This window comes from Carettochelys insculpta, chromosome 27 (assembly GCF_033958435.1).
Source record: "Carettochelys insculpta isolate YL-2023 chromosome 27, ASM3395843v1, whole genome shotgun sequence".
NCBI classification, from domain to species: domain Eukaryota; kingdom Metazoa; phylum Chordata; order Testudines; family Carettochelyidae; genus Carettochelys; species Carettochelys insculpta.
This window is the reverse complement of record NC_134163.1, coordinates 10,774,653-10,787,697: the sequence shown is the minus strand read 5'-3', so window position 1 is coordinate 10,787,697 and position 13,045 is coordinate 10,774,653. Positions and strand designations below refer to the sequence as shown.

General features: G+C 45.8%; 2 protein-coding genes across 2 annotated transcripts in view; one reads left to right on the top strand and one right to left on the bottom strand.

Moving 5' to 3' along the window:
• Window positions 1-54: 54 nt before the first annotated feature.
• Window positions 55-5,130, top strand: MICOS13 (mitochondrial contact site and cristae organizing system subunit 13). The gene is made up of 4 exons (XM_074978549.1): window positions 55-226; window positions 2,618-2,774; window positions 3,911-3,962; window positions 4,916-5,130. Exons 1-4 carry the CDS (start codon window positions 195-197, stop codon window positions 5,011-5,013), a joined length of 339 nt encoding a protein of 112 aa, XP_074834650.1. The 5' UTR covers window positions 55-194; the 3' UTR covers window positions 5,014-5,130.
• Window positions 5,131-5,228: 98 nt separating this feature from the next.
• Window positions 5,229-13,045, bottom strand: part of LOC142002105 (disintegrin and metalloproteinase domain-containing protein 10-like) — a 31,198-nt gene continuing 23,381 nt past the window's right edge. The window contains exons 14-16 of the mRNA XM_074977936.1: window positions 12,759-12,855; window positions 11,902-11,949; window positions 5,229-6,030 (exon numbers count right to left, since the gene is read on the bottom strand). Coding sequence (XP_074834037.1) covers window positions 5,897-6,030; window positions 11,902-11,949; window positions 12,759-12,855 — 279 coding nt within the window. The 3' untranslated portion in view covers window positions 5,229-5,896. The remainder of the gene's footprint in view (window positions 6,031-11,901; window positions 11,950-12,758; window positions 12,856-13,045) is intronic.

Genomic DNA, 13,045 nt, shown 5'->3' with positions numbered 1-13,045 from the left:
AGCCGGGGGGTGGGGGGCTGGGTACGTTGTTTTGCGCGGGTAACAATGGTTACCGCCTCCGCCCCCCTGCCGCTGGCGATGACCACGTGACCAGTCGGCCCCGGCGGGAAGCGGAGACTACAACATCCGAAGGCCTTTGCGGCGCGAACAGGCCTGGCCGGGCGCCTGCTCGCCGCTACCCTTGGGCTGTCCTCATGGCTTCCTCGCGGCTCGTCCCCGTCATCAGGTGAGGGAGGGCCGCGCCTCGGGGCGCCGCCGCCGCCGTGGGGGAGCGGGGGGTTCTCCGCTCTCCGCAGCGACCCCCGCCTCCCTGGCCCCTCCCCCCATTCCCCCACCTCTCTCTTCAGCCGCCCCTGCGCTGCGCCCTTCCCCGCACTGCTCCCCTCAGCGGTCCCTTGAGATCCTTCTTCTCTTGGGCCCCCTCAGCGTCCCCGCCCCCGACCCCTCCAACTGCCCCTTCCCCCCCACTGTCCCCCTCAGCCTCTCCCCATTGCCCCTGCTCCCCTTCCCCCCACTGTCCCCGTCTGCTTCCCCCGCCTCCCTCAGCCTCCCCCCAACTGCGGCCCACTGCTTCCACCCCCTTCCTCTAACAGCCCCTCTGCCCCCCCCCCCCCCCCCCGCCGCCGCCGCTCCTCTCAGCCTCCCTCCAACTGCCACTTTCCCCAGTACCCTTTTCGGACTCCCCTTCCCCTCATTGGCCTCCTCCCAGCGGCCCCCCCACCACTCCAGTACCGCCCCTTGAAGCTCTCCCAGTTGCTGCCCCCCATTTGGTCCGTTTCAGTCCCCCACCCCACAGCCCTGCAGGCTCCCCCAGCTGTCCCCATTGCTCTCCTTTAGCCTCTCCCTGAACCCCACATCTGCCCCCACCTGACCCTCGGAAACCTCCCATCTCCCCATGCCTCTCCCCAGAGTCCTGGGTCCTTTGTCTTCAGGTTCCCTTCCCCACAACCTTCTGTTTCCTTGCCATGGGTAAAGGGTGGGGGGATTGGGTAGGGACTGGGAAACTTTAAAAAAAAAACAACTTGTTTCAGAATTAAACAGCCCCCTCCCTTGCTGTCTGCCTGGGGTGGGGCACACTCTGAGCTCGCATTTTTCAGGGAAGGAGTGGAGCTTGTTGAATCTTGAGCAGAGAATTCTTTACTCTGTTGTGTTAGCCAAGTATTGGCCTTAAATGTCAGCCAACAAATGCAATGTTTGAAATAATCTGATTATAAATCCCTTGCTCTCTCAGTGACTAGTTTTCACGCACTCTGCTCTTGTGATGTCACCATATGACCGGCCTCTAGTTACCACAGGGTCTTGTAGATTAGATGGGACCTGAATCATAGAATGACTGGGCTGGAAGGGACCTCAGGAGGTCATCGAGTCCAGCCGCAACTAAATCATCCCAGCCAAGACTTTGTCAAGATGGAGATTCCACAACCTCGCTAGGTAACCCATTCTAGTGTTTCACCACCCTCCTGTGAAACAGTTTTTCCTAATGTGCAACCTACACCGCCCCCTCTGTAACTTGAGACCATTGCTCCTTGTTCTGTCATCTGTCACCACTGAGAACAGCCTCTCTCCATCCTCTTTAGAATCACCCTTCTAAAGGCTACTATCAAATTGCCCCTCACTCTTCTCTTCTGCAAACTAAGTAAGCCCAAATCCCTCAGCCTCTCCTCGTAGATCAGGTGCTCCAGTCCCCCAATCATTTTCATTGCCTTCCACTGAACCTGCTTCAGTGCAGCCACATCCTTTCTGTGCTGGGGGCCTCAAAACTGGACGCAATATTCCAGATGTGGCCTCACCAGGACTGAACAGAGGGGAATAACAACTTAAGAACATAAGAACCCTAACTTCTCTAGATCTGCTGGAAATCTTTCTACTAATGCACCCCAATATGCCTTTAGCCTTCTTTGCTACAATGGCACACTGTTAAGTCACATCCAGCCTCTCATCCACTGTAATCCCCAGGTCCTTTTCTATTGCACTACTACTTAGGCAGTTGGTCCCCAGCAAGTAACGATGCTTGGGATTCTTTGTCCCAAGTGCCGGACTCTGCACTTGACCTTGCTGAACCTCATCAGATTACTTTTGGCCCAATCCTACAATTTATTTAGGTAACTCTAGACCCTATCCCTACCTTCCATTGTATCTACCTGTCCCCCTAGAGAAACATTTCTGCTAAGTAATCTGACAACTTATTGGTGAGGTGCAATAGGAACCCTTTAAACATGGATTTCTTATTCACAGCTAGAGCTGTTCCACTTCTTGAAAAGGGTAACTTAATTTTTTTTTGAAGTCCAATATCTTCATGATCCAGTTACATTTGTGAGAGTTTTTAAAAAACTGAAATAGCATCAGTAAGTCTGTACAATCTATTACATGTGGCTAAGAGGTTGACAAAGGCTATTTGACTGTAAAGGTCCAGGGTGGTAGGGAGTGGGAGAGCTAGATTTTCTTTACTTTAGATTGTAATAAAATATTAATGCCTTGTGACTGACCTGCCCCTAAATGTTTCTCTCACCCCCGATTGCCTTATGTGATTCCTCTTAAGGGTCAGAATCGGCTGGTCAAAAAGCATCCCTCTGTAGTAATGCAAACTGGGCTTGTGCTGCTTCTTATTCTGTTTCAGGTTTGTCATCAAAGGTAGCCTGGCTGGAGCTGCTGTGTATGTGGCATGTGACCAGGGGCTGCTGGGGAGTGGCAGTCAAGGAGCAGAGGCCCTCAGAAAAGCTCGAACAGCGCTGCCTCCAGCTATACAGGAATGGGCAAATTATGCAGGCTGGGAGGTAAGGTCTGCACCAGTGGTTTTCAACTGGTATGCTGTGAGAACTGTCCAATGTGCTGTGGAATGTCCTTCATTTCCCCTCAGTGCAGTTCTTGTCTAGCTTATTGTATGCACTTGTGTGTTGCAAACCTCTCTAGTAAGACCATAACCATACTAAATGTAAGTAAATATGACATGAGCAGTCAATTCAGCTGGAAAAAAGTGGACATGTTGTTTGTCTCATTGAGATGTAGTGTGTTACTGAAAAGCTTGGGAACCAATGGTCTGTGCAAACAAGCCTGCTTAGCAAATTCTCATGGTGTTGAGGGAGGAAGGGAAAGAGTGTGGGGTGGGGAAGGAGTGGTAAAATTCTAGCTCCATTGATGTGAATGGCTGTTTTGTCATTGATTTCAGTGGAGCCAGACTTCTCCCCTGTTCTTATTTGTAATAGGAGGGAAATGTAAAGGAGAATAGATCTTTAAACTTGTTGGGAGGGAGAGAACTTACTGAGTTGAGATGTGAAAGGGGTAATTTTTAAAGGATGAGAGGAGAGAAAATGGAAAACTTGATCTGGGAGGGTTTTTTTATAATGGTATGCCTGAGCCACTTTTCATCTGAGGATCTTTAAGCTCTTTATAGACACTAATGCATTGATCCTCCCTCTTAAAGACCTGTTTTCGCCTGATGCTTATCATTAATCAAGTTGCATATAAATTTTGTACTGTGTTTGTAACTGGGGCATTTTTTTCCCATCACCCAAACTGTCCTTAAATTGTGAGCAACTAAGAACAGAGACAGACTTCTTTAGAATGTTTAGAGAGCACTTACCATAGTGTGGAGGTGACCATAAATATTTAATAACAATAATGTCTACTCCAATCCCTAAAATATGAAAGTATAGTTAAAATTTTCTAAGTCACCTTAGTGTGTTGCATAAACTGCTTTTGAAAATGTTGCCGTTTGGTTCACTTTAACTGCTGTGTCAGCTGAGTCGGCATTTACTGTGATTTGCACAAGGTGACCCCAGTAATTGGTGGTAGATTCTAGATTTTGTTATCTCCTTTAAGCTGTTGTTTAGCAGTTTTGTAGCTAGATAGTGTCCACAGGCAATTCTGATTTTTCTCCCCTTGCTTTTCGCTCTTTTTTTTTTTTTTAAAGCTTCCATCCTCTCCAAAGTTTGACTTTTCTGTCTCTGACTTATGGAACACAGGTAAGACTTGACTTTTTAAGTATCTAAACTATAGAATGGATGGATTGTCAATGAGAGAATGTATCCTAGAATGCTGGCCCAGTAGACTGAAGGAGGCAGCATGGCCTAGTGAACTTGGTACATCTGGGTTCTAATTCTTCACTTTGCCACTGGCCTACTGGGTGACCATGGCCAAGTCACTACTTCCCTGTGCGTCAGTTTCCCCATCTGTGAAATAGGGATAATGATGCTGATTTCTTTAGTAAACCCCTTTGAGAGTTACTGATGAAAATACTATATAAGAGTTAGGGATTTTTATTATTATGATAAGCAGCAGGTAATTTAAGACTATAAAACTAACTACAATTATGGCATTAGCAGCATGAAGGGACACTATGATGACTTTTACTCCTGAGAACTACCATCCCTGGTTAAGGATTGAAGAGTTTATAAACACAACTGGCTTGTTGTATAAGGTTTCTTAGGGCAAAATTTGAGTTCAACTGTACTACTATGCAGGTGTGAAAAGGTAAGATGTTTTGCTGTTCTCTAGCAATTTTAATTGAGCATTTCAAAGCATCTGCAGGCACTTTGCAAATTAATTCAACACACTCATCGCGCAGGTAAATTTTCTCATTTTAAAAATGTGGAAACTCAGGCCCACCAAGGTTGACTTGATTAAGATTACACAGAGGGAATCTGTGAGAAAAGCAGGAATAAAATCCAAATCTCCCAAGTACTTGTGCTGTGTTTTCAGACTTGGTGATGTGGGACAGATTTCCCCACCTCAGGGTCCACTTACAACAGTTGAGACAGTAAAACCTCAATAGTCAATAATTACTCATGCTTATGTCAGAAAGCTCCCTAAAGGACAGATCTCAGCTGTGGAGATCTGTGTGATCTATCCTGAATAACAGTGGCAAATTCAACTTGGTAATGTTTCTCAGGACACCCCTCCACTGTTTTTCTTGCAGGAGTTCAGACCACCATTGCTACTCTATCTGTGGCTCCCACCAGGATCCATGAATACAGCCAGGATGGCTGGAAGTACGTGAAGAATCTCATCAAATGAATTCTCTCCAAGTTTTTGCCATTTCCTCGCTGCTCTGCCTCTGGGATGAGATGTAGTGCACAGCACTCGAGGGCAGCTCAGCCATGCAAAGGCTCCAATAAAAGACTCTGGAACATGCCTTTGCACCTGGGTTGATGTTGGCATGCAGGCTCTGCAATTATTATTTAATATAATTTTATGGTAGCATCTAGAGGCTACAAAGGAGATCGGGGCCCTTTTATGCTGATGCTGTGCATATACATATACTGCCTGCCTTAAAGAGTTTATACTGTAAATAGACTGTCAGGAAACTTCATCCATCTAGAAAATCCAGGATAAATTACCAGCGACGCACAGTCTAAAGTTTGGGAGGAAGGACAAATAATGCAAATTACTGTAAAACTCTGTCAAATAGGCAGGAAGGGAGCATCACCCCTTACTGCCCTAAGCATGTTAAATGATAGGAGTAACAAGTGTGTTTTTGACGCTTATCTCAGGCTGTGTCACCACAATCCTTTTGTCTCCCAGCATGAAGTCTCCATTGAATCTATTGATCATATGGTCTGTATTGGCCTCACAATTGATGATTTCAGTGGGATCACTCCTGTAGCATGGCCTATAGGTATGACAGAATCAGGCTCCTATTAGCAAAGGAATGTTAGATATCCTAAATGAAAAGCATTAGATTTCTTAAAATATATATTTAACGTGATATGATTTATTGGGCCTGGTAAAAGCAGCAATGGGTAACTTTTCAGTTCTTTTGTCTGTTTCTTCTAAGAACTGATCTGAGTGCTTTACAGACATTAGCTCTCCCTGTACCTTTGAAGCAGACAGGAAGAATCACAGACCAGTGAAAGGATTTGGCCAATAAGCAGACCTGGAGCAGGCTGACATGCTTCTGCTATATTATTGTCTCATACTCCTGGTGCAACGTTTCAATGTAGAGTGCCTCGTGTTCCCAGTACATTGTTTTCATTTTCTCAGGTTGTTGTCTGAGTTCGTTCTTCATAACTGTGCTCTGTTCACTTTTCATTTCTAAGTAAAAGATAAAGGGCAAAAACTGTCATTAATGATTCTTGTAGAGCAGCTTCCCTATTGTTAGGTAACAAGGTGGTAATACCACTGATGAATTAACAGTTGCATCTCTAATTCCCCTGTGGATGCATTGCCTATAACCAAAAGCAATGAATGGTGAAAATTTGAACTGTATCTATTCTGAACCCTTCCAATGATAAGCTGTGTTTGGAACAAGAGTTTTTGTTTGAGCCCCTTTTTCTGCTTCTGGATAAACCCACATGAGGCTTAGTTTGCTTCTGATTTGGAGGAGCATCTCAAGTGGTAGCTTTTCTTGGATGCTGTCAGAGGACAAGATGCTGAGCTAGATGAGTCCTTGGTCTGTCCCACTATTGCTATTCTTATGATCTTAGAATCATAGAACACTAGAAATGGAAAGGACCTCGCGAGGTCATCAAGTCCAGTCACCTACCCTTGTGGCAGGACCAAGCACCATCTAGACCATCCGTGACAAATGTCTGTCTAACCTTAAATAGCTCCAATGACAGAGATTCCAGAACCTCCCCAAGCAATTTATTCCGGTGTTTAACCGCCCTAGCAGGAAGTGTTACCTAATGTCCAACCTAAACCTCTCTTGCTCCAGTTTAAGCCCATTGCTTCTTATCCTACCCTCAGAGGCCAAGGAGAAGTATTTTTCTCCCTCTTCCTTATAACACTCTTTTAGGTACTTGAAAACCACTATCATGTCCCCTGTAAATCTTCTCTTTTCTAAACTAAACAAGCCCAGTTCTTTCAGTCTTCCCTCATAGCTCATGTTCTCTAGACCTTTAATCATTCTTGTTGCTTTTTGCTGGACCTTCTCCAATTTCTCCACATCTTTCTTGAAATGTGGTACCCAGAACTGGACACAATACTCTAACTGAGGTCTAATCAGTGCTGAGTAGAACGGAAGAATGACTTCTCGTGTCTTGCTCGTGACGCTTTTGTTGATGCATCCCAGAATCATGTTTGCTTTTTTGCAACAGCATCACACTTGACTCATTTAGCTTGTGGACTACTCCATCCCCTAGATCGTTTTCTGCAGTGCTCCTCCTCAGACAGTCACTTCCCATTCTGGATATATGAAGCTGATTGTTCCTTCCGAAGTGGAGTACTTTGCATTTGTCTTATTAACCATTACCCTATTTACCTCAGACCATTTCTCCAGTTTGTCCAGATCATTTTGAATTATGACTCTGTCCTCCAAAGCAGTTGCAACCCCTCCCAGCCAGGTATCATCTGCAAACTTAATAAGCGTACTATCTATGCTAATATCTACATCTTTGATGAAGATATTGAATAGAACCAGTCCCAAAACAGACTCCTGTGGAACTGTGCTTGTTATACTGTTCCAGCATAATTGTAAACCCTTAATAACTACTCTCTGAGAATAGTTAGTCAGCCAGTTATTCACCTACCATATAGTATTCCCATATAAGTTGTACTTGCCTAGTTTATTGATAAGATCATGTGAGACCTTATCAAATACCTCACTAAAGTCTAGGCATACCACATCCACTGCGTCTCCCTTATCCACAAGACTTGTTATCCTATCAAAGAATAAAGCAGTGTTTCCCATATTATGGTACACTAAAGGATTTCAAGGGGTATGCATCAGAAAATAAACTATTAAAAATCAGAAGATAAGCACTGGGGGAGTTGGTATGCCAATGAGGCCGAAATTCTGAAAGGGGTACACAAATAAGGTTGGGAAGCACTGTCTTAAGGAGTTGCATAGAGAATGGAATTCATGGCATGAAGCCTCTGTGCACAAAAACCTTGCTAAGGAATAACTGTAAATGGCTAGGCAGCTGAATGACCCCAGACTTATGGGAACAATGATATAAATGCAAAAACTAGCAACAAACTTTCATTTAGGCCCTGAATTACCTCATATTTGAGGAATTCCTGGAGACTGATCTGAATCCTCTTAACGGATTCTCTGCTGTGTTCTGCACTCAAGCTAGTGGCAAAGTGAAATGCACTAGAGTCCCCAAAACAAGGAAGCAGTCATGTAGCACCTTAAAGACTAATGACATTTATTAGGTGATGAGCTTTCATGGGACAGACCCACTTCTTCAAATCAGGTCTGTCCCACAAAAGCTCATCACCTAATTAATTATTTTGTTAGTCTTTAAGGTGTTGCATGACTGCTCGTTTGTTTTGTTAGACTACAGACTAACCTGACTACCTCTGTTCCTGTTAGAATCCCCAAGGGTCTCTGCCAGTCTGACCTGAAGAAAATTCCTTCTTGACCCCAAATATGGCAATCAGATCCAGAGCATGTGTTTGAAACTGACTAGCAAGATACCTGGGAAAGAGTTCTCTAGTAGCTCAGAGTGCTCCCTAGGTTGTGGTCCATCTCTGCATGTTGGAAATACTTTCGAACAGCGGTTGCAAGTGAGTGATATGCCACTAGTCTGTATGTTTTTTGAGGTCAGTCTTGAAACAAGATTTTTTTTTCCAGAACTTCCTTCCTCTGATGATTAGAAACTTTCCATTTAATTCCAAGCCTAAACTTGCTGATGGCCATTTTATATCCATTTGTTCTTGTGCCAACAGTAGCATTTTAATTCCTCTTCCTCCCTGGTGATCATCTCTCTGATGTGTCACTGGCTGTTATGAGCTGGAGTAACTAGGGGTCTCTCTAAATCTTTACATCAGGGTGGGCAAAATATGGCTTGTTGGCCGGATCCATAGAGGCCTGCAAATCTGTAGATATCTGCATCTGTGATCGCAGATTCTGCAGCTGACTTCTGCAGATATGGATGCGGATACAAATTATGTATCTAGACTTGGCAGATACTCACTTTATATCTGCAGGTTGCTACCTCTGCAGATATCTTTGGGGCTCATTTTTGCAGATGAAGGTACAAATTTTATATCTGCATAGGGCCTGCCACAGTCCTCTGAGTCACTAACGTCCTGTGGCCCATCAGGACCTTCAGGTAGGTTCCCTGGTTGCCATGGCTCTGCACACGCTGCTCAAAACAGCCAGCTGCTGGGACAAGTGTGTGTGTCTGTGCACTGAGATTCTTGCAGGGAGAGGGTCTCTGTGTACTGCCCCTGTCCCCAGTACAATCCTCACAGCTCTCAGTGGCCAGAAACCAGCCAACAGAATTTGCAGAGGAAGTGCTTGTGGACATGAGCAGCAGGAGAGACCTCCCTTACCCCAAGAGGTGCACTGCACAGAGACACCCACTTGCTGCAGCAGTTGGCCACTTTGAACAGCATGTGGGGCCATGGCAGGCAGTGAGCCTACCCAAGGGTCCCACTGGGCCACCAGCTGGGAGCTACCTACAGTAAGCACCTCCCAGCCAGAGCCTGCACCCAGCACCCCTCCTTCTACTGCAGTTCCCTGCCCCAGGTGACCCTGCCCTCGTGCACCCAACCTCTATCCAAGACCCTGCACCTCTCCATTAATATCTTGGAATGGTCTCCCATCAAAAATTACTGCCTACCCCAGCTTTACATCAAGATTTGAGGTCTTCAGTAACTTAGCCAGATGTTACGGGCCTAATACAGTAATGGGTGGGTAAGCTTCTGTGGCTTGTGATGTGCAGAAATCTTGAGTCCATGAACAAAACAAGGGTGATGGAGAGGAACATAGTGACAAAGATCTCTGGTGTGGTACCTTACAAACCTGTGACACTTGATCACAACTGTATAGGTAAGAGAGAGGCTGATCAGGGAGATGCTGGCCCATTAATGGGATGGAGCAGGAGATGTATTACGGGAGCAGGGAGCAGTTTTGCAGTGGGCAGTAGGTGAGTGTATAGAGAGAGCCTGCAAAAGAGAGAAAGTGATTATATGTAGGCAAGGCAAGGTTTGGTGAAGGAAGGGAAAAGAGCTTAATGGCTTGTGAGGAAGTGGAGGGGTGCAAGGATTTTATTCCCTTGGTTAGGTCGCATGTGTTTCCTACCATCCTGAAGTGACCTGAGGTGAGTACTTCAGTTTCCCTAGGCCCAGCATCAGTACATAGTGGTGAAAAGAGTTTCAGTGTGATGACGTCTCACACATAGGCCAGGCCCTCCTTGTTCATTGTAACCTAGGCAAGCAGGTGACACCTTTCTTCCCTGGGAAACAGGACAGAGGAGGAAGGAGAGGCCTGGCTTAATTGAATTGAAACTGGGCATTTGAGTGGGGCAGTCTCGTCTGGCTGGAGAGGAAAGAAGAAGGGCCAAAGCCCCGCTTGAGGGCCCCCTCTCCTCGAGATGGATTGTACTGACAGCTTCTGGTTTCTGTGCTGACGAGTCTGTTCTACGCTGTGTCCCTGTTGACTAATAAACCTGTTCTACATGCTGAATGAGTCACATCTGACTGTGGATGGGGTGCATGGCCTGGTGACCCTCCACACTCTGTAACATGGCTTCAGAGTCTGCAATGGTCAGTTAGGGAAAAACCCTGGGGAGTCCAATCCAGAAGAGCAACCATCCAACTGTCTAGGATGCCCCAGACACCAAAGATGGCAGGATCCCAAAGCCCAGATGGCTGTTCATCCAGCCTGAAGAGGATGTGATTTCCAGAAGTCGCAGAAACTCTTTTGCATTGTGTCTGCTGCATTGAGCAGAAGATGTTACCATCTAGACAGTGTGCAGCATTGCCTAGAGAGGATTCCTTCTACACAGTTGGTGGCAGGCTGTAGCTCATACACCTCAACAGGGGTAAGTGCGGTCTGTTTGTTGGCTGCCTTCTGAGGAGGCAAAAGGTTGCTGTGTGCAGCCATGCAGGTCTGTGGTCACCCCAGTAGTGAGGGAAAGAATGCAGGAGAGAGGGTTAATGGGAAAGTGTTAAGGAATTACACAGCTGCATCTCATAATGGGTCCTCCTGAAATTTTCACCTGGGTACAAGTTACAGGCTCTTCACCTCCTAGCAGATGTAAGTAAGAGTGATAGCTTCCATTTGTAGCCTAACGCCTGTGTTAGAGATAGAAGTAGAAATCAGACTTTGGCCTAACTCAGGCTAAGCAGAGAGGCGTACGGGAAAATAAGTCTGTTAGTAATGAGAAGTGAGAGAGAAGTAGCAGATAAGATGACAAAACTGAAGGTAGCAGGGACATAAGCCAGGGTTATGTTTGGTTATAACTGGTTTCAGCAGGGGTTTAAATGAGTGATTTTGAGAATTGTGGTTCTTTTTTGAAAATGTTACCTGTACCAAGAATATTAGAAGTGTGTTGGGAAAATGTTGATTTAAATAATGTGTAGTGTAAAGAGGCAAGAAAGAGGAGCTGATCATGTGGATGTGGTAATAGATAGATTTTAATGAATTAGTCTTCTAATGGGTTAGAAAAAGAAGGGGCCTTGCTACATTGGTGAGAGCTCCAATTGGCACCAAAAGGGTACCAGTAGGTTACAGGGTTATAAGCCATTTTGTCTTTGAACATAAGTACAACAGTAGTACCTGTTGTAGGAACAGCAGTGATCTGTATGTCTAAAAGCCTGTTACACCTCCCCACTCCTGTCTCTCATTGAATGCCTGTGAGATGGCTTTCCCTCCCATCCTCTCCTGGAATGTGTGTTGAGATGAATGGGCTGTCTGAGCAGCTCCCAGGTACACAACACAGCTGGGACCCTGATTGAGCACCAACCACATGCCCCACATGTGGACACTGCTTGAGGTGGGGTTTGACTAACTAGACAAGGCCAAGTCATCTCTAGCCACAGACCAGAAGGAGCAGGTCCTTAAGAGGAGAAGGAGCCAAATGCTCGGCAAGCACACTCACAAGATTGCATCTCCTCGAAAGGCCCTTTGCCCGGACTGCCTGGCCAGTGGTCCACCGCGTCTCATTCTGTCATGCCTTGGGAAGACTTACCTCCATTGCACCATCCATCGCTGCGCTGTGAGAAACATACCTCGCAGAATCCTGACATCTTCAGTGCTGTGTGTGTCCTGGGAGAATCCTGACAAGTATCAGAGGGGTCCCCGTGTTAGTCTGTATCCACAAAATCAAGACATCCTGTGGCAACCTTAGACACTAACAGATCTTTTGGAGCATAAGCTTTTGTGGGCAAAGACCCGCTTCATCAGATGCAAACTTCTGACTTCTCATTGGATTTTTTTTTTTTTTTTTTTTGGCGGGGGACATGGGGAGGTAGAATCCTGACATCTCTAGTGCTGTGCCTTTCCTGGGAGTGTGAGTACGGATATGCAAGCGTGAATGTGACCCCCTTCCCCAGCCCTTTCTTCAGCTTAGTTATTAGTGTAATAAATGTGTTGCTTTCTGCCAAACTCTGGTGGGTCATTGGTCCTTCCTAAGCTTAGTAGCTGGCCCAATTTCAGGTAACAGTAACTACACAAATAATAATTCTACACCTGTTTGCTTCACATTGTCCTATTTTAAATGAAGTTAGGGTCTAGCAAATTGTCCCTCAGGGTCCTTTATAAAATCATAATGCCTCTGCCCAGCATACAGACTGAAACCTGAAAACTGAGTTTGGTTTACTGCATCCTTAGCTTGAACAGTTTAATATTAATTGGGAGCATTTAAAAATCAAGGTTACACGTGGCTCCTCTGGTATTGGGTTGTGTGTGTAGCCCAGCAACTGTTTTTACATTGGTGTTGGTTGAACAGAAAGTGCCGGAGCCACTAAGCTGCATTTTTCCTGACCTTTTCTGGGACGGCGATTGCTGACAGACAATGTACTTACGCTGCTTGAGGAAGCAAGGAATGGACTGAATCAAATGGGAGTTGCTTAACGCAGCGACTTGCCTTTTTCACTGTCAAGTGTCCTTCCAAAGAGAAAGATGGTGCTGGCCATCAGAGCTGCCAAAGTTAGGATCATCAAAAGCACAGCCCACCAGCGTCTCTGTGGAATGGAACCAGAGCAGAATCCGATCACAAAGGCAATCTGAGCCCCATGCACCTCAGAGGGAGCCAACAAGAGCTCTGAAAACCAAGCTCTGGGTAAAAGCATGTCACTGTGGAAAGGAGTGTGGGGACATAACACTCAGCATGGTGTCCAGGCAGTTTTTCACTCCTGTGAAGGAGGATGTTGT